General features: G+C 43.0%; 1 protein-coding gene across 2 annotated transcripts in view; it reads right to left on the bottom strand.

The window, feature by feature from the left end:
- RUNX2 (RUNX family transcription factor 2) overlaps window positions 1-24301 on the bottom strand; it is a 281233-nt gene that overhangs the window by 4286 nt on the left and 252646 nt on the right. The window contains exon 8 of one of the 2 annotated variants that reach the window (XM_045498434.1): window positions 13753-15267. The exons of the other annotated variant lie outside the window; for it this stretch is intronic. Within the exon in view, the coding sequence (XP_045354390.1) occupies window positions 15224-15267 (44 nt within the window). The 3' untranslated portion in view covers window positions 13753-15223. Of the gene's footprint in view, window positions 1-13752; window positions 15268-24301 lie in introns of those variants that run through there. 2 annotated transcript variants of the gene reach the window in all.

Below are 24301 nucleotides of genomic sequence, written 5' to 3'. Positions count from 1 at the left end.
TCTCTCTCCTTCCTATGCTGTCAACTGGCAAGTGCTGAAGTTATGAACTTCACCTCCAAAGTATTATATTGTCTTTGACTCCACGTTAGTTTCTTCATCTATCAACTGGAAATAAAACCCTTCTTTTGACCATCCTAGATCTCAATCCTAAGAAGAAAAGAGTTGCTCATATTTCAGTTGTGTGTGTATGTGTGTGTGATATTGTTGGTGATCATCATTAAAGATAATCCTTGCACGTCATGGAATCTGGCTGAGGTCAAGATGTCTTGGTTTACCCCATCTGTTATCTCAGCATTTATTACTCAAAATGAGGCCAAAGATGAGTTTCTCACTGAGAAGAGACTTCTGGTTCTTCATATCATGTCAGTGGATACAGCAGGGCTCCATAGGATTTAACAGAAAAAAAGAAGAAATTTTGCTAAGGCTTTGCTACCTTGTTGTCTAGAAGGGCCAGCGCGAATGGACTCACATTTATTTGGGACCAGTTCAATGCCAAATACTTCACAGGCTTTTGTCATAGTATAAATATTTGTGGGAAGATTTTTAGTTACCAACTTAATTTCTTTACTTTTTATAGATGTATCCAGATTTTTATTTCTTCTTGAGTTGGTTTTGGTATTATTTCTAAGAATTTATCTATTTCATTGAAGTTGTCTAATTTGTTGGCACAAAATTATGCATAGTATAACCCTTAATTCCTCTACTTTCTGTAAAGTCATTACTAATTTTGCTGATTTGTGTTTTCTCCCTTCATTCCTCAGTCAGTCTAGCTACAGGTTTGTCAGTTTTATTGATCTTTTCAAAGAGTCAACTTTTTGTTTCATTAAATTTATCTGTTTTTCTATTTTCTACTTCATTCATTTATACGCAATCTTTATTATTGCTTTTCCTCTGCTTGTTCTGAACTTAGTTTACTTTTCATTTTCCAGTTTTTTAATGCATAAGCTAAGGTATTATTTGACATATTCTTTTCAAATATATATACTTAAAGCTATAAATTTCCCTCTAGAAACACTTATGGGTCAGAGGAATAAGGACCTCTAAAACTCACTTCCTCCATAAAAGCAAAAGAACACTGGCAAATATGTTAAAATCAACTTTGTTTCAGAACTCATAATAATCCAAGAACTATTAATGACTTTTAGGATAAGCTTTCCCATATTTGCAAGAAAGACAGAATTTTGATAGACATTGCACTGAATCTCTTGATCAGTTAGGGGAGTATTATCATCTTAACAATATTAAGTTTTCCAGTCCATGAACATAGGCTATCTTCCATTTATTTGGATCTTCTTTAATTTCCTTCAACAACTTTTTTTTAGTTTTCAGTACATAAGTCTTGCATTTTCTTGGCTAAATTTATCCCTAAGTACTTTCTTGTTTTTCATTTTATTGTAAATGAAATTATTTTCTTAATTTCATTTTCGATTGTTTATGGCTATATATAGAAATACAATTTATTTTTGTATATTAATGTTGTATCCTGAAACATTGATGGATCAGTTTATTAGCTTTAAATTTTTTGTGTGGATTCCTTACAAGTTTCTAAATACAAGAGCATGTCATGTGAAAATACAGATAGTTTATTTTTTCTTTTCCAACTGGGTTGCCTTTTTTTCTTGCCTAAATGTCCTCACTGGAATGTCCAGTACAATACTGAATAGAAGTGATGACAACAGACATCCTTGTCTTGTTTTTGACTTTAGGGATAAAACTTTAAGTCTTTCACAATTAAGTTTTATTTTAGCTCAAGGTTTTCCATAGATGCCCTTTATCACTAGGGATGCAAAATGTTGAACCTGCTTTGGACACTGCTTGATAGTTCTTCAAAAAGTTAAACATAGAATTACTATATAACCTAGCAATTCCACTCTTAGGTACACACCCAAAATAACTGAAAACACATGTCCACACAAAAACCTATACATGAATGTTCATAGCATCATTATTCTTAAAAGCCAAAACGTGGAAACATCCCAAATGTGCATCAACTGATGAATGAATAAACAAAATCTGATATATCCATACAATGCATTATTCAGCCACAAAAAGAAATGAAATACTAACACATGCTACAACATGGATGAATCTTGAAGACATGCAAAGTGAAAGAAGACAGACACAAAAGGCCACATATCATATGATTGTATTTTTTTTATTTTTATTTTTTAATTTTAGAGAGAGAAAGAGAGAGTGTGAGTGGAGGAGAGGAGCAGAGAGAGAGAGAATCCAAAGCTGTCTCCATCTATATGTAGAGCCTGAGGGTTTGATCCCATGACCCTGGGATCATGACCTGAGCTGAAGTCAGGAGTCAGACACTTAACCAACTGAGCTACCCAGGCACCCCCATATAATTGCATTTTATGTGAAATGTAAAAAGTTTTGTTAGAGATTGGAGGGATGTTTGATACTGATAATTGGGTCAGTTTACCAGGAAGATATAAAAGTTATAGACCTATGCACACCTAAGAACAGCATCCCAAATATATAAAGAAAAACTGATATAATTGAAGGAAGAAATAGATGATTCAACAATTTCAACATTCTTCCTTCACTTCTGTCAGGTTTTTCTTCATATATTTGGAATGCTATTCTTTGGTGTGCATAAGTTTATAACTTTTATATCTTCCTGGTAAATTGACCCAATTATCAGTATGAAAAGTACTTTTTAATAAATTTTTTTTTTGTTTTAAAGTCTATTTTATCTGGGAATATAGTTTTCATATGATTACTGTTTCTAAGGCATATCTTTTTCCATCCTTTTATTTTCAACTTATTTGTGTCTTTGAATCCAAAGTGCATCTTCTATGTGTTTGTTTGTTTTTAAGTTGATTGAGTGGGGGAGGGGTTGATATAGAGGAAAAGAGAAACTCCACTTGGCAGTGTGGAGCCCAATGCAAGAACCCATGAACCATAAGATCATGACCTGAGCTGAAACCAAGAATTCGACACTCAACTGACTGAGCCACTCAGGTGCCCCTAACATGCATCTTTTATAAATAGCACATAGTTGGATCTTGGTTTGTATCCAACAATCTCAGCCTTTTGATAGGAGTGTTTAATCCGTTTACCTCCAATGCAATTACTGACATGCTTAAATTTACGTCTACCATGCTACCTTTTTTCTATAGGTCTCATGCTCTTTTTAATTTATCTGTTCCTCCATTACCATCTTCTTTTGTGTGAAATAGATATTTTCTAGTGTGCCATTTCAATTCATTTTTTTGGATTTTCAAATTATATTTTAGTGGTTACTCTAGAGATTAAGAGTTTAACTCTTAATTTATCATGATCCATTTTGGATTAATACTAACTCAATTCCATACAATATTGAAAGTTTACACCAGTATAACTCCATTACATCCCTCCTCCTTTCTGCTATTCTTGTCATATATATTACATCTTCATATGCTATAGGCCCCCAAAATGCAACTTTCTAAGTATTGGTTTATGTCATTTTAAATCTGATACAAGAAAAGTAATAGTCTTTTATATTTACCTGCATAACTGCCTTTCCTATGTTCTATATTTCTTCATTCAAGTCACTCTTTTCATTGTTTTCAGCCCAAAGGACTTTCTTTAATGTTTCTTATAAGGCAGATATGCTAGGAATGAATTCCGTCATTATTTACCTGGAAAGGTGTTTAATTCACCTTCACTTTTGAAAGACAGTTTTGTTGAATATAATAGTCTTGGTTGACTTTTTTTTTTTCCTTCCAGCACCTTGAATATGTGATCCACTGCCTTCTGAATTTCAATGTTTCCGATGGAAATTCAACTTTAATCATATTGTTATTCCTTGTCTGTGCTGTTTTGTTTTCTCTTGCTGCTTTCAAGATTTCACTTTGTCTCTTTGAATAGTTGTATCATGATGTGTCTATGTGCAACTCTTTTTTCTATACTACTTGAGTTTGTTGACCTTCTTAGATGTTTAAATTAATATTTTTAAATCAAATTCTTGGACTTTACAGTCATTATTTCTTTCAATGCTTTTTCCGCTTCTTTTCTCTTGCTTCTTCTGTGACTCATATTACACATATGTTGGTAGGCTTAATGATGTCCCACAGATGTGAGGCTCTGTTCATTTTTGTCATGCTATTTTCTTTCCATTACTATATTGAATTATTTCTATCAAACTATCTTCAAGTTTGCTGATTCTTTCTCCTGTTATCTCACACCTGCTTTTGAAGGACTCTAGTAAATTTTCACTTAATTTTTTGTACTTTTTGACTCTAGAATTTCAGTTTGGTTCTTTTTCTATTTTTCTCTTTATTGATATTCTCTATTTGATATGTCATCATCATAATTTCCTTTAATTCTTTAAACATAGTTTCTTTTGGTTCTTTGAGTGTTTATAATATCTGTTTTGAAGTCTTTGTCTGCTAAGTCCAAAACCTAGATTTCCTCAAAGATAACTTATTTTAGCTGCCTTTTTGTTTTCCTATGTAGGGGTCATACTTTCCTATTTCTTTGCATGTCTTATAATTATTTTGTTGAAAACTGAACATTTAATTTAACATATTGTAGCACCTCTGGATTCTGATTTGCCCTCCCCAAGGGTTGTTGCTGCTGTTTTGTTTGTTTGTTTGTTTGCTTGCTTTGCTTGCTTCTTTATACTAATTCTATGAAGTCTGTCTCCCTGTAGTATGTGGCCACTGATATATCTGCTCAAGTGTTTGGGGGTTTTTCCCCTCCTTTTAAAAAATCTGGTTTCCTACACCTTATGTTCAGCCAGAGATGTATGGGTAGTGGGTCACTCCTGAGGATGTGCACAGCTTTACATCTCTGTGCAGCCTTCCAGACCTCCAAGGGTGTTATCAATATCCACCATGGCTATTTCACTCCTTGGATCTCCCTGTTCATTTTGGGGAAAACTTCAAATCTGTTGCTTTCCCCAATCGGGATTGCAACCTCAGGATGGCTGTAATGTTGGCCTTCCCTACTCATTTGCCACCAAGATGGTTTCCATACTGTTTCCATTGTGTTGCACTGTGCTCCAAAACAATTCCACCTCCTTTAGCAGCCAACACTCTGGCTTTCATGGCTTTTTTTTTTTTTTTTTTTTTTATGCATGGAAGAACTATTGTTCTGGTGTAACTGGTTAGGGAGTAGGGGATGGGAGGAGTCCCAGTCTAAAGTGCCATAGACCCCTTTGTTCTTAACCAGAGTTCAGTAATTTGTATTGAATAAATACTTTTCAATTTGTCGTATGTCTTTAGTTGATTTTTCCAAGTTCTAAACGGTGTTTGTGATAATTTTCCCCCAGTTTTAAGAAGAGTGTTTGACAAGCTTCTTCATCCACCATTCCAAAAGTTCCACGAGTCTCCATACTATATCTCATGTAATCTTCACAGACTACCAGGTAATGTTATTATTATTTCCAGTTTATTCATGAGGAAAATGAGATTCAGAAGGGATATATAACTTCCTGAAAGTCATGACTCATATTTCTCAAAGGTAGTACCCTGTTTTGAGGGTTTTCCACCTGGATCTGAGTCTTCCCTGATTTGTTATTGTTGTTGTTTTAAACGTGTATTTATTTATTTATTTATTTAAATATAATTTATTGTCAAATTGGCTTCCATACAACACCCAGTGCTCATCCCAACAAGTGCCTTCCTCAATGCCCATCACCCATTTTCCCTGCCCCCCACCCCCTGTCCACCTTCAGTTTGTTCTCTGTTATTTAAGAGTCTCATGGTTTGCCTCCCTCCCTCTCTGTTTGTATCCATTTTTTCACCCTTCCTTCCCCCATGATCTTCTGTTAAGTTTCTCAAGATCCACATATGAGTGAAAACATATGATATCTGTTCTTCTCGGACTGACTTATTTCATTCAGCATAATACCTTCCAGTTCCATCCACATTGCTGCAAATGGCATGATTTCATTCTTTCTCAGTGCCATGTACTATTCCATTGTGTATATAAACCACATCTTCTTTATCCATTCATCAGTTGATGGACATTTAGGCTATCTCCATGATTTGGCTATTGCTGAAAGTGCTGCTATAAACATTGGGATATATGTGTCCCTATGCATCAACATCCCTGTACCCTTGGGTAAATTCCTAGTAGTGTTATTGCTGGGTTCCTTGATTCTTTAAAGACCCCGGATTCTTTAAAGATGCCAGAAATTTGAATAACCTCACACATCTTGAAAAATAAGATTAAGAGTCAACACTATTATCTTGGTAGCTCAGGTAATGTTGTCTATTTTGGTCATGATACAGAGAGAAATTGTTTTTATTATGTACAACCCATGTTCCAGGTGCCAAGTCATTTGCTACCATATTTCAAATCTAATCCTCATAACAGTGCTGGGAAGGAGAGAAGCCTAGCCATGCCCATTCTGAAGATGTGGAAACTGAGGCTCAGAAACATCTCTGGTTTTAAAGGGTGAAGGTAGGATCCAAACACAGACTTCAGACTCTGAGGCCTAGTATCAGATATAGTTCAATGTCTTCCTTCAACTGGGATTTCATGCAACTAAAATACAGTGGGGAATGTGGAAAGAGCCCTGGGAAAATTCATAAGAATAATGAAAGATGTAGAAATATAAATCAAGAGAGAAAACTTTAATATTGGGGATTATTTGATCTAGAAAGGAGCTAAGATAACATTTAATGTATGAAGTAATATCAATGTTTGCTAATAAGCACTAGATTATTATTTTCACTGAAGGAAAAAAGCAAAATGAGACAACAGGAAGTGCATTTCTATTTCATCAGGAAAATCCTGCCTCTTTCAAAGGCTCATGAGATGTTAAAGTCTGTTGCCCAAAAGGTTACTCATTCTGCAGTAACTACTTGTTTTTCAAGTCTCCTTTCAAGTCCCAGGGCAAGGGGTGACTTCCCAAGATTCTTTCAGGCCTGCCTGCACTTCCCAAATTAGAATGACAGGGTCTCCATCCAACTCCACCAGTGCCTGGGTTCCATATGCCGCTTATCTCTGATGCTTCTACATCTCTCTCTGGCTCACATAACTGGTTAAAGCAAGACTCTTGCATGATACACCCTCCAGGCAGGGCCAAATCCCTATTTCCAGGAAATGGGCCACTATCATGTGAGTTCTAATACAGAAGCATGTAAAAGGTCCACTTGCCCCAGCATATTTCTTTCTTTCTGTCTGCCTTGAAAATCCTCCACTGGATTTAAAACACTAAAGAAGGGCACAGTCACCTGATACGTGCCTGATAAAACACATACATCATCTTGGGCAACCTATTTAAGTAGATGTGCACGTCAGATTGGCTAATCATTCCTCTAGAAGAGACGACAACCCTGAAACAATACCAAGTTATATCAGGGAAAGTTCAGTTTGTGGACAAAAAGGGGGAGAGGCTGAGATTTTTGCCTTGGTGGAGAAGTGAGTCCGTAGGTACTGAGAAAGGAAAAGCCCAATGGGTAGGAGGGCTAGTTCACATTCAGAGAGTACCAGTGCAGGCCAGTGACATGAAACACTTGTCCTTCACAGTTGTCCTTCAACCCGGCATTGACTCAGATCATCCAAAATGTATTCCTTGGGGCCAACCTCCAGGAGTGACGACCCAAACCCTGTGCAACGCTGACTGTACCTCCAGCAGCCAACTGGAACCATAAGCATATGTTTTTACGTTCACTTTTATATTAACTTCATTTTGCTAGAAATTTCATTAAAACCCACTTCCAGTGTTGATATGTACAAGCATGAAATCCTCCAGACGAATTGGTTCTGTAGATGGTGACAACACTCTCGCCACACTCCATGGATCAAATTGCTTTTTATCCGCTTGACTTGGCCACAACGTAAAGGCAAATGCTAAGCAAATGCTATGAAGTCAATAGCTCCAGAGTGTTGGGTGTGTGTGTGTGTGTGTGTGCGTATGTTTTCCCCCGGTGTATATCCCAACGGAGACCTGACATGCAGATTAGACAAATCACTTTTCATAATCCCAAGGACTGCTCTATGATGTATCCAGAGTATTAATCAAAGGCTAAGACCGGGTAAAATGTGAATTAAATTTCTTAATGGAGAGATACATGAACTTTCTATCCTTAGATCTCTGGCTGTGGAAGTCTCTGAGGCAATGAAAAATTCAGCTACCCAGTTTATAATATTCTGAGAGATATATCACTAAAGTGACACAGCCTATCGTGGTTACATTTTCTGTTCAGAGAACTCGGCTTCCAATGAAAGGACCTCAGGGCCTGTGGGCGGGGACTTTGAGGGTAGCCCATGAAACCCAAGGTCATATATGTTTGGGGTCATTCAGAGACTCTTTTCCACCCGTGTCCAGAGGCCTGTCCTGGGTATCAACCAGACTCCAGGGTCTTGACATTTTTTTTAGTCCAGGGAATTGCAGTGAAATGGAATCTTTTACTTCCCGTGCCAGCAAAGCCAAGACGAGCCGAAAAGAAATTAGGTTTTAAGCAGCTGAGATTTAATACTAAAATTCAAAATAAGCCTGCACCGTGGCCTTTTTTTGAAAGTCAAACTCACAATATCTGAAATCCCTGCTATGACTCTTAGGGTAAGTTAGGAGTAAGTGACATGAAAAAAAAAAAAAAAAGTCAGCCAAAGTGTTTGTGAAACAAAGAATGTTTTTTTTGCTCCCTACAAAGATATTTTGGGTGCTGTGGCAGTGCTAAGTCGAGCCCAACACAACTGTCCACCTCAGGAGTGCACGCAGCAGCAACAGGGCACGTTTCCTCCCCATCTGGGTCCATCTCAGGCTCCCTGGGGATGGATGGGGCCACCCAGACACGTGGAACTTGGATAGGACACGGTGTCTGTGTGTGGACACCTTTCCTTCAAGAGGAAGAAAGTCTTTTATGGGCATCATCTGACTTATCTCCCCGCCAAACCTTCTGATAGATGGAGGGGAAGGAGGGGAAGCCAGCAGCGCGGATTGGAACACCAGTCAGACATCCACAAAGCCCTGTTTTAGGCTCAAGAGAAAGCAAACTGGTGGAAAAAGAAATCAAAGATGTTCAGCTTTCCCGAAGTCAGGGCTGTGGGACTACACGCGTCCCCTAACACACACACACACACACACACAGTCTGAACCTCCCGGTGATTGTTCACTTCTAAAATAGGGTTTATAGTGTGTACCTCACAGGATTTTGATGAGATATATAATCTCCCTAAATCCTCATCAAAATCCTGTATATATATACATCATATATATATGTCATATATATATGTCATATATATGACATATATATATGACATATATATATGTCATATATATATATATATATACAGATCCATAATAAAAGGCAATAAAAGGCAAAAACCCTTCCCTTTCTCCTCCTCACAGCCATATCCACCCAGAAAATGGGCCAGCCACAGAAGGAAGCAGAACATTTGAGGCAGCCAGACTGGCAGCGGGAGGGGTGAGGCCGCTAACACCCCCTCCAACAAATGATTATATACGCTATCTATTCTGGGCTACACGTTGCCCATGTACATTAAAGCACCATACTGAAAGGCATTTTGCATTTTGTCAGGCTGTTAAGAAGGCGCTGAATCCCTAGCTGAATCTTCAGCTGCTTCTGCCGTGCACATGTGCTTCTCTTGACCTCTAATGGTGTTCTCAGTAACTGGGAGGCAGCGGATCCCCCCCTGCACTCCCCGCCCAGCTTAGAGACCCACTGAGACCACGGGCATATGTGCAGTAAATCTTGAAGATCTATTCCCACTTGAACGCAGGGTGCTACGGTGCACCAAGTTACGAGATGCATAATTAGAGCTCGTTCGACTGACAGATTAATGGGGGTGTAGCAGAGGCCCGATAGCAGTAAAGTAGGCAGCTAAACACAGCAGTCTCTGGTGTATGTCAGCACTAAATTTGCACATCTTCTGCAGCGTGCTGACCACTTCTCATGGCTTCTTAAAAGTGTGTCTGTTTTATGAGGTGTTTTCTTTTTAGAACCTCAGCATAAATACTTTTCTGGAGAATGTGGCCTACTGGTATTCACCACTCCATTGCCCCAACTGCTTCAGAATCACCTGCTTCGTTACGTATAATATACCGTCGTGGTCTATGTATGACTTTCTAGTAGGACTTAGAAATACTCTCACTCACTTGCTCAGTATAACTAGCAAAACCAAAAAGTAGCAAGCTGGCAATTTGTGTATCTATGTTCTGATCGCCTGATTCTCTTAAAGTAAAATTTGGTGTGAAGGAAGAGAAATTCCAGAGTGTTCTGACGGATAGAACAAATAAATCTGAACGGTATGGGCATTTCTCTTCCTAGAAATAACAGACAGCTCGCCAAGATCTCACAAACATCAGACACGTTCATCCCCAAGCACACACAGCTCTAGCTTCTCCTCCGTGGTCTCCTAATTCTTATCACCTTCTCTTCCTCTTTTTAGATTTCTGCAATTTTGAGAGCATTTTTCTAACCCCAGGCCCCTTGCTGTCTGTTAACAAGTTTCCCCCTCATCTATGTCTCCAAACTTGCTCTAAACAAGGGGTCCTCAAGTGACTTGTGTGTGTGTGTGTGTGTGTGTGTGTGTGTAATCCCACCAAAAGAATATTTTAAACCACATTTTAAGATGACATCTAAATGTCATCATTGCATGTTATAAAGGTTGTGTGTACTGTAATCGTGCAAAATTCTTGTTGCAACAGATTGAGACAATGCCCTTGATGGGAAACGTCTGCCTTGAGACCTAAATGACAAAGCAGTTCTCATTGCCGGTCTAATCAGCCAAATCAGACTCACTTTCTCACAGAGAAATTCGTACTTCATTTTTCAGTTCACGTAAGTGTGTTAATATGTGTCCCCGTGGCGACTGATTCATTTCTGAATTGTCATTCTGATAGATGGATGGATAAGTGGGTAGATAGATGATTATGGCAGATACATACCTAAGTGCCCTGACACTTGCTGTGAGTTTGTCATAGGATGAAATAGAGCTCTGTCCCCTCTCAGCATTTCTTCCCCAAAGCTCTCTTTCCTCTGTTCTCCTGGGACTCTTCCTTGGGCAAAATGCCTTCTCAAAGTATGCCATTATTTAGAGACCAGAGGAGATGCAGACCCTGGGGTGATGTTTTACAGTGAGACTGGGGTGGGTGAGAGGATGTCTTATTTTAAAAGTGTGAGAGGGGCAGTTGTAAAGGGATGATAGAAAAGGATAACCAGAGGTGTGTTCTCAGATTGGGGAACTCTAGAAAAGTCGGTGGAAGTCAAGGATCTGAAAATCAATGCCGTTAAAACCACATGCATCTGCATAACCCCTCAAAGACCTTCAGGTACCAGAAGGATGCAAACCACAGTGTGAAGATGGCTGTTCTTGACCAAGCACACAAGATGGGGATCATACCGGGGCAAGCAGCAAGAAGGACCTGCTCGGCCACCATTTGCCCCATTAGTCTAGCCATCACAAGCAAGAGGTGGCCCCGCTTCACTCATTCATTCAGTCGTTCAACAAACATCTTTGTGTGAGGCACAAGGTGCCCTCAACCTTGTGTCCCAGGGATCATCTTGAATAATCACTGTCAATGGAATATGGGGACCCCTACCAGCCCACAACTGAGATAGCTCTGTATCATAACAAAACGAGGGTGTATGTAGAGAGCAACCAGTACTTTGGTCAGAAAAATCTGCCTACCCTCATTTCCAGACCCTTGAGCCAATGAGATTCCAGATCCCAAATAAAATACAATAAAATAGGTGGTGGGGGGGGGGGTGCCTGAGGGAAGAAGTCATATTCGAAACTCATTGTTAACTTGCTGGGAAGTGTGAGTGATGAAAATGGCCAGAAAACATGATCCTTCGGTGAATTGGGATCTCACTAATGTTTAATTGGGCCTCCTGCGAGACATTTAAATCTATGGCCGGCTATCAAGGGTGAGAACTCTACTCCAGCGGCCCCCAAATGATTTCACCTTCACTTTCGTTTTAGTGGTGGAGGGAAGCCAGGACATTTGCCAAAATATCTGAACTGTGGGTGTGTGCGTTAGCCTGTGTGTGTGTGGTAGTCGCCGTTGAGGAAATTCAGCGTTCCATAATCTCTTTCAGCGTGTCGCTTACCAAAAACCAGGGCGGCCACCCTGGAGGTCCGGTCCCTCTGTACATGCCCTGGATTTCTCAGTTTCCCGAAACAGAGTCCTGTTCGAGAAGTACGGCTTAAAAAAAAATGACCATGTTCAAATTGTCATCAACTATTTACAGACCTCCTTAAGGGTGAAACCTAGGTGTTTCCAACTCAACAAAAGCAGTTTGCAAAGCACTCCTTAGTTTCTTCACCCCAAACCCATTCAAAATAAACCAAAAGGTGAAATGCTGTTTTTGTTGCTGTTGTTGTTGTTGTTGTTGCTTTTCTCTTAAAATTCCACCTCAACCAGGGCATCTGGGTGGCGCAGTCGGTTAAGCATCCGACTTCGGCTCAGGTCACGATCTCACGGTCCGTGAGTTCGAGCCCCGCGTCGGGCTCTGGGCTGATGGCTCAGAGCCTGGAGCCTGCTTCCGATTCCGTGTCTCCCTCTCTCTCTCTGCCCCTCCCCCGTTCATGCTTTGTCTCTCTCTGTCCCAAAAATAAATAAACGTTGAAAAAAAAAATTAAAAAATAAATAAATAAATAAAATAAATAAATAAATAAACGTTAAAAAAAAAAATTCCACCTCAACCTCACAGGTGTGGGGGATGAGACACAAGTGGGGAAATGTGGACCAGGAGGCAGGAGACAGAAGTTCCAGTCTGAGCTCTGTTGGAGGGACTACAGGGGCCTGTGAATGTCGGCCCCACACTTCCTTGCCATGTGCTCCTGGCTAGGGTCCTTAACCGCCCTCTTCCTCATCTGTAGAAGGAGGAGCCTCGCGGTGGGTGTCGAGGATTCAAGGAGATGAGCACAGGGAGTGCGTAGCCAAGCGCCTAGCCCAGACAGGAGCTCGACCCTGTTTGCAATTACTGTTGGTGGCACTGGGCAGGTCACTTAGTTTCTGTAGGCCTCCATGTTCTCCTGCCAGTGTGGAAAAAATAAAGCAACTTTAATTGCTTTTCCTAAGGATCAAGTTTTACCAAAAGGCAAATGGATCAAAGACTAGTTCCTCCCTCTGTCAACGGCGAATGTCTTGAAGTCTAGGACCAGGATCTTGTTTTTGTATTCTACCCAAGCTCCCAGGCCCCCTGGATTGCCCAACACGACCTTATACATGGTAGGCATCAATAAATGTTTATTGAGTCGAATTATCTCAAAGGTTAACCTTATGATAAGGGAGTAAATGAGGGAGGCTGTTTTTGTGGGGGTGTTAAAGTGAGCCTGGGAGAGTCTGTCTGAGGGAGAGGAGGTGTGTTCATTAGTGATTTAGAGAGGCATGGGGATGACTACGCCTGAGTATAAACATTTCTGTAATTACTGAGCCTGCTTTAACTGACCCAAAGCCTTCGCTGTAACATAAATCTGCATCTGGCACATAGACAGGCCGTTATTAAAATTTAAAAATAATAGAGAGGTACGTTTTAGCCCTCCAATGAATCAGATTTTGACAATGATTTTCCAAAGATAAGTTTGTGTGGGGAGAAAATGAGTTGCATGTTTTCCATTTTTGCCCTTCCTTGCCTTCGTCTACCAAAAATATCACCTAGAAGAGGGCTTTTTCACGTCAGAATACAATGAAAATCCACCCCCCCCCCCACATCCCCAGGGGCTCCATCCATCTCCCCTGTAAATAATACCAAGTACAGATGAAGCCCTTTGAGACAAGCCTGGGTATCCAACCCTCTACTTCAGCAACTTGAAATGAAAACCCAATCTAAGCGGTGGATGTTAATTTATTTTTATTTTTAAATAAAGGAAAGGAAAAAAAAGAAGAAAAAACAAACCACCAAGTGTTTCACCTGGCATGTGCGTTTGGGATGACTCACTTCGAGAAAATTCTGGGGGGAAAAAAAAAACCCACCTGACTTTTTACCTCTAGGAAATTCCCTCTTCATGGGAATGAAAATCCTGGCTCCCACGCTCTGAGATCGGGGGGACCTTGCGTGGGGAGGTGGGTCTGTCTTCCTGCCTTGAAGCCTCAGACCCAGGGCAACTCGGTGCTTTCTCTCTAACCAGATCATATTTTTCGACCTGAACGCTTTTATGGTGGGGGCTTAAGCAACTTCCTACACTCCTGTTGTTGTTCTTAATTTCTTCTGCTTGGAGCAAAACCCCTACAGGGAAGCTATAAAGAAAATAAAACAAAGAGAGAAGGAAGAAAATGTTTCTCTTCTCTTTCCTCCCTAAACCCCCCTCATAAACATCCCACCCCATGTCACAAAATGTATGGCGAGCGTTAAGCCTTGGCAGTATTTTGACACGGTGCGCAGTCCCCTCTCTCCTCCCCTATTCCTTTGAGGTCCATCTTGCAGCCCGGGGCTCTGTTCCCCTGCCAACTTGGTGGGAGTGTTTAGTGACTGGAAGGCTGTGGCCTGCTCTCCCCAGAACTTCACACTTCATTTTTCCATATCCCTGGGAGCAGCAGCAAATATTTCACCAGCCTGGTTTACTGGCTACTGCCATAAATCAGACTTAGGCCTCAAAAAAATATCCAGGCCTGTCAAGGCATTAAGCTTTTATTTTCTGACTCGATCCAGTGGTAAATGAGAGCTTGTATTTTCCTTTAAAACTGTAAAGGGATTTTTAAGGATTGTCGCTGGATGACTGCCAGCTACGAAAGATACAATACAGAGGGTAACTGGTTAGGAGAGATTTGGGAAAGTCTTAAGTATGAAAAATGGCTTTTCTTAAAGGTTTTTCAATGAAATGAGAAACGGAGCTTATATTTCATAAAGGTCCCCCCCCCCCCCGAAAGACCTGAACGAGTCACAAGAAAAAGCATTAGGAAATGAAGAGTCGCTCTCTTAGAGAAATGGGAGTGCTATTTGTTATGTGTGCCCCCTTGCTTCCTCTCTCTTTTTCTATGTACACAGATCCTTGGGCCGGTTCATTAGTCAGTTCCTGCCATCATTACTGACGATATGACAGCAAGAACAAACAGACTGGACAGTTTTATGTGCTGTGTATTAATTGCTTCATCATTTAGGCCTGCAAACCAGGACTATGAGGCAAGTCCATTCAACACCCCCCCCACACACACACACACACACCGCCCCCTGCTCAAAATTCGAAGCAAGTTTGCAAGGTGCAAATCTTGCCTGTGGGATCACTTCTTAATGTCTCCCCTGGTTGAGCAATCAAATCCCAGACTCCAAATGCTGAAAGCCTTCTTGCAGTTGGGAGAGCGATGAAGTTAAAGTACGCAGGTATCGCACCCAAACACCACGTCCAGGAAATCTGGAAAAAGGTGCAAGGAATCAGGCTGAGGTCAGGCACTCGGTGTCGAAAAACAATCTGCTTAGATCTTGGGATGTGTCATGTTTCATTGAGGTACGCATTTAACTTCAGTGAAGTGTAACGAAATGAGAATAAACATAATCTTTCCTCTGCCTAGCACAGGCCGTTTGTGTATACTCAGCCTGGGGGAGCGAAGAGGGTGGGAAGGCAGGGGAGAAATACTAAGGACAGAGCAGAACTGAGGGTTTCAGAGTAGCATTTAAACCAGGATGAGACTGATCAAGAAAGGAACAAGGCCATGCAGACAGTGTGATCTGGCTTTATGGGGAAAGTTGGGGGGTTTGGTGGCTGGGACTGATGGGAACACAGCAGCCGAGGGCCCAAGATGTGGAAAATGACAGGCGTGTGCCAAGGTGTGTCATAATAAGAAAAGTGGGGAAGACATACCCGGGGCTGACCTTGCAAGGATCCCACAGACTATCCGTGCTGCCTGTGGAGTGATTTATGGACACCTCTCCCATCCAACCCCGGGTCGGCAAGTTGCATTAAATCTTGGGTGTTCCCCAGGTGGGGCACTCTCTCCCTGGGTGTTGCCTTTTCTTCTTGAGAGAGTGCAGAATAGCCTGAACGCAGACTTTCTGGCTAAAGCGGTCTTGAGCACCGGCTCGCGTCTCCGTGCAATCCTTGAACGGGTCCCCTTCTAAAGCTCTTTCCAGCTGATCTCACTCCGCTCCTGCACACCCTCCCGTGGCACATGGAGCCCAGCTGTCAGTGGCTGAAGCCACTCAGTGATCCATAAAAAACTTCTGTCGCTCCTTTGGATTTGCTGAGCTTTCTCTTTTCTCTCCGAAAACTGAGAAAGTTACATGAAACTCAGATCTCAATGCCCATAAATAAAGTTTTATTGGGACGCAGCCATGTTCATTTGCGCACAGGTTGTCTATGGCTGCTCGCAAGGCCTAACGGGGCCAGTGAGTAGTTGTGACCAGGGATCGTGCGACCCACAAATATTTACCATCTGGCCCTTTAAAAAAAGGTTTGCTGATCGCTGCACTATTTGCCCCATCAACCGCACACCCACACCCACACTGAGCCTGGCCGGCCCCTCGTCTTCCTTCAGCTCATCCGAAGGACTGATTGTTCCTGCCTTGTACACCCTGCCCTTCCCCTTGCATAGCCAGTATTTTGTGTACTGAATGCACCCCTAAATGTTTTCTCATTCAAACTAGCCAGCTAACAAACTACGCAACACACTAGCAAAACTATGAAATGTAAACACTAAAAAGCCATCAGGCAATCATTAAAAAATACTCCAAGTGAAAACTGGAATAAGAGACCCACAATGTTCATATTGGTTATCCATAAGTAGTAGAATTACGGATGCATTTGCTACACTTTTGGTTACCTGTGTTAACAGATAAATTCTTAAAATACAGATTTTTCTAAATGTCCTCTATAACGTGCATGTTCTAAATGTTCTGCAACGGATAAATGTCATTTTTAATGGAAATTTCACAAAAATAAGGATTCAGTGGTTTTTACACGAAACGCACTGAGTTAAGCACCATGGAGGATGTAAAGAATATACAAGAAATAATCCTTGCCTCAAGGAAGTCTAAAGTTGATAGTTTAAAAAAAAAAACATGCATAAAGATGGTGACAATCTGCACATTTTGGTTGAATATTCAAGATAGTAACTATTATTTGCTGAGAAATGTGTTTAAGTGTGTCTGCACAGGTGTCTGTGTCTGTAATGCCCGGTCTCATTCCCTCTGCCTATGGGCACCCACTTATTTACTATAAGACCTTGAGTATGTCTGCACGTTTTCAAAAATGGAGTGTGTGTGGGCACCTAGGTGGCTCAGTCAGTTAAGCGCCTGACTTCAGCCCAGGTCATGATCTCATGGCTCATAAGTTCGACTTCAGCTCAGGTCATGATCTCATGGCTCATGAGTTCGAGCCCTGCATCGGGCTCTGTGCTGACAGCTTGGAGCCTGGAGCCTGCTGCGGCTTCTGTCTTCCTCTCTCCCTGCCCCTCCACCACTTGTACTCTGTCGTCTCTCGCTCTCAAATATAAATAAACATTAAAAAAAATTTTTTTTAAAAAGGGGGGGTTGTTATGGTTCCAGATTACCTTAAAAAAAATGGAGTGTGTGTCTTTTAGTTTACGTTAAAGATATTCTGTCCTAATACCATTCCTTAATTTGTGCATTCTTTTTTAAATGTTTCTATTTCTGAGAGAGGGTGCTAGCTGAGGAGGGGCAGAGAGAGAGGGAGAGAGAGAATCCCAAGCAGGCTCCGCACCGATGCGGGGCTCTATCTCACAAACCGGAAGCTCATGACCCAAACCGAAATCAAGGGTTAGACGTTTAACCAACTGGGCCACCCTGGCACTCTCGTGCATTCTTCCCAAGAGTTATTAAAATTTCCCCAAAAGGTTTTGGGCAATCTTCTGTTAGGTTCATTCCCAGATGTGCTGTGGGTTTAGCTGCTGGTGGGAAGAAGGGCTCATCCTCTATCACCTCTTCCAGTTGGTTGTTGCCGGTGGACCACGCATCTTGACTGTGGCAACCTTGTTGGGGAAGGGGAAAAGTAAGTGAAACAATCGAGGGGCCTCGTGCAGACCGCTGTGCCACCAACTCTGGAGTTCAGGTCTGCAGCTGAGGTGTAGAAGCCTGGGGTGGGGCAGGGCGGGCAGGGGTGGGGAGTCACCTCTTATCTGTATCGCTGATCAGTGTGTTTCACGTGTTTTCATAACCGAGACCTCTGCAGGCCTGCTCCTGGTGCACCTGGCATTTCCTGACCCTATACTCACTACCCAACCTCACCACAAAAGCAGGTCTGCCAAGGGACCCTTTCTTTCCTCGAAAATCCTCTGCAGAATCTCACTGAGCTTCTAAGCCTGTGATTTCCACTGTAAACCTGTTGGTGAGAAGCCACGATGGCAGTCTCCTCTTGCCCTGTAAGTGGCATTGGTGCCCTCCAGGTTATCTTGGCAGGCGGAACATGGCCTCCAGGATCCCGCAGATCGTATCGGGGGGAACTCATTATTTGAGGGCACACCCACTGGACCAACGGCATCTGGAGGGATCTAGAATGACCCGAGCACCAGAGGGTTCGGGTCTTGGCTGGTCCCGCTTTCACCGCCACCACCTGAGCTAAATCATGTCCTTGGTGGGGGCGCCTGGGTGGCTCGGTCAGTTAAGCATCTGACTCTCGATCTCGTCATGAGATCGCGTCGATCAGGTCATGATCTCGAGGTGCGTGAGCGTCGGGCTCTGCACTGATAGTACGGAGCCCGCTTGGGGATTCTCTCTCTCCTTCTCTCTCTGCCCCTCTCCTTCTTGAGCTGTGTCTCTGTCTCTCAAAATAAATAAATTTTAAAAATCAGTCAGTCAGTCAGCCGGTCATGCCATTGGTGTCATAACCCCCTAGTTCTCCTAGAGGTTTGCTGAGCAGGCCATTTTTGGTGGGAGTAAAGCACGCTGGACAATAGGTACTCTTTGTCCATATCCATGAAATGGTGGCAACGAGCTTCTGAGAGGTTTGCCAAAAGACTGTAGATAATCAAACCATCCTTAGCTAATGTTTACGCAGGAGTAAGCAACGCTACCTCTCACAATGGCGGGGCCCAGCTCTTCCCCCCGCAGGTAGCCTTCTTAAGTACAGTTTTCATCCGGTTCTTTCCATAACTAGACCGGTGTCTCCCAATCACAATCCCCTGGGAGCTTTTAACAAATGCCAATATCTAGGCCCCACCCCGGGGAAACCGAATCAGAACTTCCCCATCTGCTATGCCAAGACTATCATGTCGGGTCTCTGAGACCAAGTAGGGCACCTCCGTGTATGAGGGAGAGGTGAGGCAGTGGGGTGGAGAGCTTGTCCTCTGCCCCACCCCTCTCTAACCACATCTAAGCCCAAACCACAAAACCAAGTAAACAGGCAAGTGAGGGTTGATGCAGTGATTGGAAGGAAGGGGGAGTGGTGTGGGGAGGACGGATGAGGAAGAGAGGCCATATTTTATTGACAGGGTCTCCTGGAGTTCAAAACTCATAGGCCACGATGGAGGGGATCCTTGAATGCCCGGGAAGGAGAAGGCTGGAGCCCGCCAGAGCCCCCGCTGGAGGACGAGCCCCGGCTCAGTCCAGGCCTTAGCTCCCCTTCCTCCCTGCAGTGTGGGCCACGCTCCTTCATCATCGCTGCTACCCCGCCTAGGCTTCTTGGGTGTTCTCCCGGCTCTGGCTGCCGTGTGACGGAATTCATTTCCTAAAGTGCCACAGCCTCAGCAGGCCGTTTTGGGACCGGGCAGCAGGGCGGGCCCCGTGGCTCAGGAGGATGTGCATCCAACAACTACCTGGATGTGCTGAAGCCTCATTCTGGGGGCACTCGGGCAGGACAGTTTGCTCACTGGGGGTGTTTCTAAGAAAAGAGGAAATCAGCACCCCAAAGCCTCATCTGGCACTTTTTATCTAAGTCGCAAAGGAACAGAAATAACTTGGGGCACCTGGGTGGCTCAGTCGGTTAAGCGTCCGACTTCGGCCCAGGTCATGATCTCACGGTTCGTGGGTTCGGGCCCCGCATCGGGCTCTGTGCTGACGGCTCAGAGCCTGGAGTCTGATTCGGATTCCGTGTCTCCCTCTCTCTCTGCCCCTTCTCTGCTCGTGCTCTGTCTCTCTCAGTCTCTTAAAAATAAATAAACGTTAAAAAAAAAAGAGAGAGAAAAGAAAAGAAACAGAAATAACTTTGCTTCCATCTCTGGTTTCCTCTTAATATGACCTCTTTTCCCCAGTCCAGGCCCTCTTTGCTTCCTCTCTGTAATAATAAATACCTTTTCCTGAATGCTAACGTGTGCCGAGAGCATTGTGCTAAGTGCTACCTTCTGCGGTGTTCCCTTCATAAATGACGGAACTGGGCCCAGGGAAACTAGGTGGCTTGCCTCAAATCACCTGGCCAGTAGTTGGCAGGAGACAATTTGGACTCAGGACTGTCTGAGACCAAAGCTAGAGCCTGTGGCCACCACACCATACTGAGAGCTTCGTACACTAGAGTTGTCGGCCGTCGGAGCTGGTGCTCAAAGGCCTGACCATCATCCACCAAATTCACCAGAACTCAGAGCCGCTCGGATCTCAGCTCAAATTGGAAGCCTCCACAGGCTTCAGAGTCAAACAATGACTTGACTCTCCAAGTGTCAACTTCCTCATCTGTAAAATAGGACAATAGTGTGTACTTCATAGGGCTATTGAGGAAGTAAAATAATACAGGAGAAACATTTACTACATGTCAGGCAGAGCATAAGAGCTCCCTCACACAGCCATCTTATTATTGATAGTATTAGCATCCGAAGTATAACCACCAGACATGTACTCACTCATTCAGGGGATATGGACCGGTCACTGAGGTACACGGGTGAACCTAACTAGAACACTGCTCTCAGTTGACTGGTTCCTTTTCTCCTCAGGTAGAAAGTCCACTGTGGAAAGCAAGTTGCCATTGGAAGGCTGCCTGGAAGCTGTTGAATCATCAGAGAATAATGGCAAGTGTCTTCAAGCTGCGACACCTTGAAGCGGCCATTTCTCTTCAAGTACCTTTGAATACTAGAACAGGGCTTAGGATCGCCTGTCCCGTGGACAGGAGAAAATGGGGAGCGAGGGACCAAGCCTCCCGGAGCACTTTCTAGATGTCAGGCACAACGCTCCTTGTGGCACAACGCTTTCATGCTGGGCAATGTCCCCTCGTGTATAAGATGCTTGTAAGTCACAATGCAGGAAATGTTTTAGGGAGCACCTAACATGCTCTTGGACATCGTGAAGTCACAGCATTAAATAACACTGACTCACCGTGGAAGGGAAGCAATAGCCCTGTGGGGACAGACTCCAGTTTTGGAGACAAATCACTTTGGTTCCCATTGTGTCTGTCCCCCTGACTGGCTGTGTGCTTAGAGCAAGTGATTTATTCTCTGTCAGCCCCAGGGTCTTCTTCATCCCGCCCCCCCCAAGTCTCAGTAGGGTGTGCCAGCAAATCTAATAATGGCTCGTCTGACTTTAGCAAAAACAGAGCAAACCTCAGGCCCAGAGAGTTCCACAGGCAGTGGTAGCTAGCGAGGACTTAACGTTGTTTTCATTGTGGCATGCGCATGGGTGATTAACTTGTAACTGTGACGTGTGATCCTGGCTTTCCATTTCTGATAGTAACAGAAAGCTCCCTTTTAAAACAAACATTTCAGGAAAACAGAAAATCGACTTCAGTGCGAATATGAGGAGACAACAGGACAGGTAGCAGGTGAATACAGCAAGCACGTTGAGGCAGCATTCCGACGACTGACGTCGGGGAAACGATGACAGGGCGGCCCTGGTGCCGCGGCTTCCAGCCTCCAGTCAGAGACGAGGCTCCAGAAGCCGAAATGCGGTAGAGCCAAGTTCTGAGCCTAGTGCCGCCTCCCCCCGGTGCCACTGCCCTTTCCCAGGGTGTGCCAGCCACATCCGTTCCAGCCACCCATTTTTCAGACCCTGAAGAGACCACCGTGTATCAGCCACCCTCCTTCGAACAGGTCCTGTGCCATGACTGTATTTCGTTCCCTGGAGTGACGTCTAGGCTCAGGGAGAAGACCGAGTCCCCTGGCTGAGATCAAGCTGTTTTGTTGAGTCTTCCACAAACTGTCTCTAGGTGTGGCCTACTTTTGTACCGGGCTAACCTCACTCACAGGGTATCCGTTCCAACTACTTCCTTCCTTCGATGGCAATCGTGGCACCTTGCTGCAGCTCCTCATGTTCCAACCACACATCCGAAACAGATGAGCATCTCCTGAAGTGGGAGAGGCCAAAGCCACATGAAGGATTCTGTTTCTACTGTGGCTCTGATGTCTGTTTCTTACATCAGAGAAAGGGGGACTCCAGGCAGACATTGTCGGATAAACAGTATTCGTTAGCACAGCTGTGGTAGCGGGTCTAAGAAGTTGGTGAATTAGCGAAGAAGCCCAGGGGATATGGGTTGGAAAGCGATGAGAATCCTCGAGTTTTAGACGGAGAAGCTCCCTAAAACCACACAGCCCCACCATTCTGCTTCGCACACAAGGGGAGTGAGGCCGAGAAGTTACTTGACCTGCCCAAGGTCACATGCATCCCAGTCAGAGCACTACCGTGTTTCCCTTTGGGCTTCTGACCCCAACTTCACCTTGGGTCTCATTAAAAATTCTTGCCATGTCTTCTTTCTTCAATGGATAATTTAAAATAGAAATAATAATAAATATAACACCTCGTTGTATATGTGTAGCACCTTTCTTCCAATAAATGGTGTTCTTTCAGCTTGCCCACCCATGCTGCACAGAACGGAAGCGTTTCCACTGTGGATTCTGACACTGGTGATTGACTGGAGCCTACTCTCTGGCCCACACACATACCCCTATCAAAGGTACAGCTCAGGGGACAGGGCTCAAGTCCTACAGGGAGATCAGTTATTAGCTACTTCAGGGAAGTGTTTAAAAAAAAAAAAATCCCTCACACATAATATATATGAAAAATGTGTTTAGAAAGCTAAATTTTTAACTGTTTTTAAAACCAACTATGTTTCTTTTAACCATCTAATTCGTTGATTCTCCACGGAATAACATGAGAATTCTCCATTCGTGTTTTTAGTAGTAATTTTGTACTCCTAATAGCAACAAAAGAGTAGCAGTAACAGTAATGACTATCATTCATTAAGCTTTGACACAGAAGTCTATTCAGTATCTTATTTAATCCTCACAAAAATCTTAATGATGGATGTATTACTACTTCACTGATGAAGCAAACTAAAGCTCAGAGCCTTTTCTTTCTGACAATAGGGCCGCCTAGGTTTTCAGAGAATTCTTAAGTGCATTAGGTAAAATATAAGAACACTTTTCTAACGTATAACAGATTTGGCTACAAAGTTAAGTAATTTCTTGGGCCCCAGAAATGACCGGAAAGCCCAAATTCAAGAGTCGTTAAGGGCTTAAATCAGCATTTCCCACACACGAGGGACAAGACCTGAAGACCAAGATGAGTAAAAGGTCTAAGCAGGGGCCCATGATAAAGCCAAGAATAATGAAGGTCCACACTGTCAGTGAGTGAACTAAAATCACCAACGCTACCGAACAAGAAGGCAAAGATACACGCCCAGCTTGGCCTTAGCTTGGAGTGACGCAGCAAAACCAAAAGAAAAAAATACTTCCTATTTCTAATTTCAGATCTGGACCTTCACGGGTTTGGAGCCTGAATATACACAACCATTATAGCTGAGAGAAAACTCTGAAAATTTGGTTTAAATTGGTTCTATTGTGGTAAAATCATCAGGCACCTGGCAGAAGCAAATTCCGACAATCTTGTCTGGAGGAAGGTACGTTCAAATGGGGCCTCAATGAATTCCTACACATTAAGTTACAAGGAAAATCAATTCTTTTTGGTTTTTTTTAACCACTAAGCACACAAGGAAGTCAGCCACCCTGAGTGAGTCAACTGAAACAAGAAACTCTAGAATCAGATCTATAGAGACCACAGACACTAGCACTTATCAAACATAGAATACGAAATTAGAATAATTAATATGTTCAAAAATATTAAAGGTTGAAAGTATAGCAAAGAAAAGAAAGAGACTATCATAACTGGTCAGATTTGAAAAATGACTAGATAGAAATTCTAGAAATGAAAACTACAATCAATGAAGTTAGCATTTCAATGATGAAGCTAAAAGAGAAAAGAGATGAGCTGGAATACTGCAGAGATTAAACACACTTGTAGTAGACAAGGAAACAGCAATGGAAAATGTGAAAATATTTAAGAAAACTGAAAAACAGGATGAGAATATTCTATAGTAAACAATAAAGAAAATGGGAAGAAGCAATGCTAAGAGGAATAATAGCTGAGAATTCTCCAGAATTAATCATAGACACCAGTGCCTGGATTAAGAAGGCCCAGAGGGGCGCCTGGGTGGCGCAGTTGGTTAAGCGTCCGACTTCAGCCATGTCACGATCTCGTGGTCCAGGAGTTCGAGCCCCGCGTCGGGCTCTGGGCTGATGGCT

Source organism: Leopardus geoffroyi, chromosome B2 (genome assembly GCF_018350155.1).
Source record: "Leopardus geoffroyi isolate Oge1 chromosome B2, O.geoffroyi_Oge1_pat1.0, whole genome shotgun sequence".
In the NCBI taxonomy this organism is placed as follows: domain Eukaryota; kingdom Metazoa; phylum Chordata; class Mammalia; order Carnivora; family Felidae; genus Leopardus; species Leopardus geoffroyi.
The sequence above is the reverse complement of the archived record's forward strand: the minus strand, read 5'-3'. Positions and strand labels throughout refer to the sequence as shown.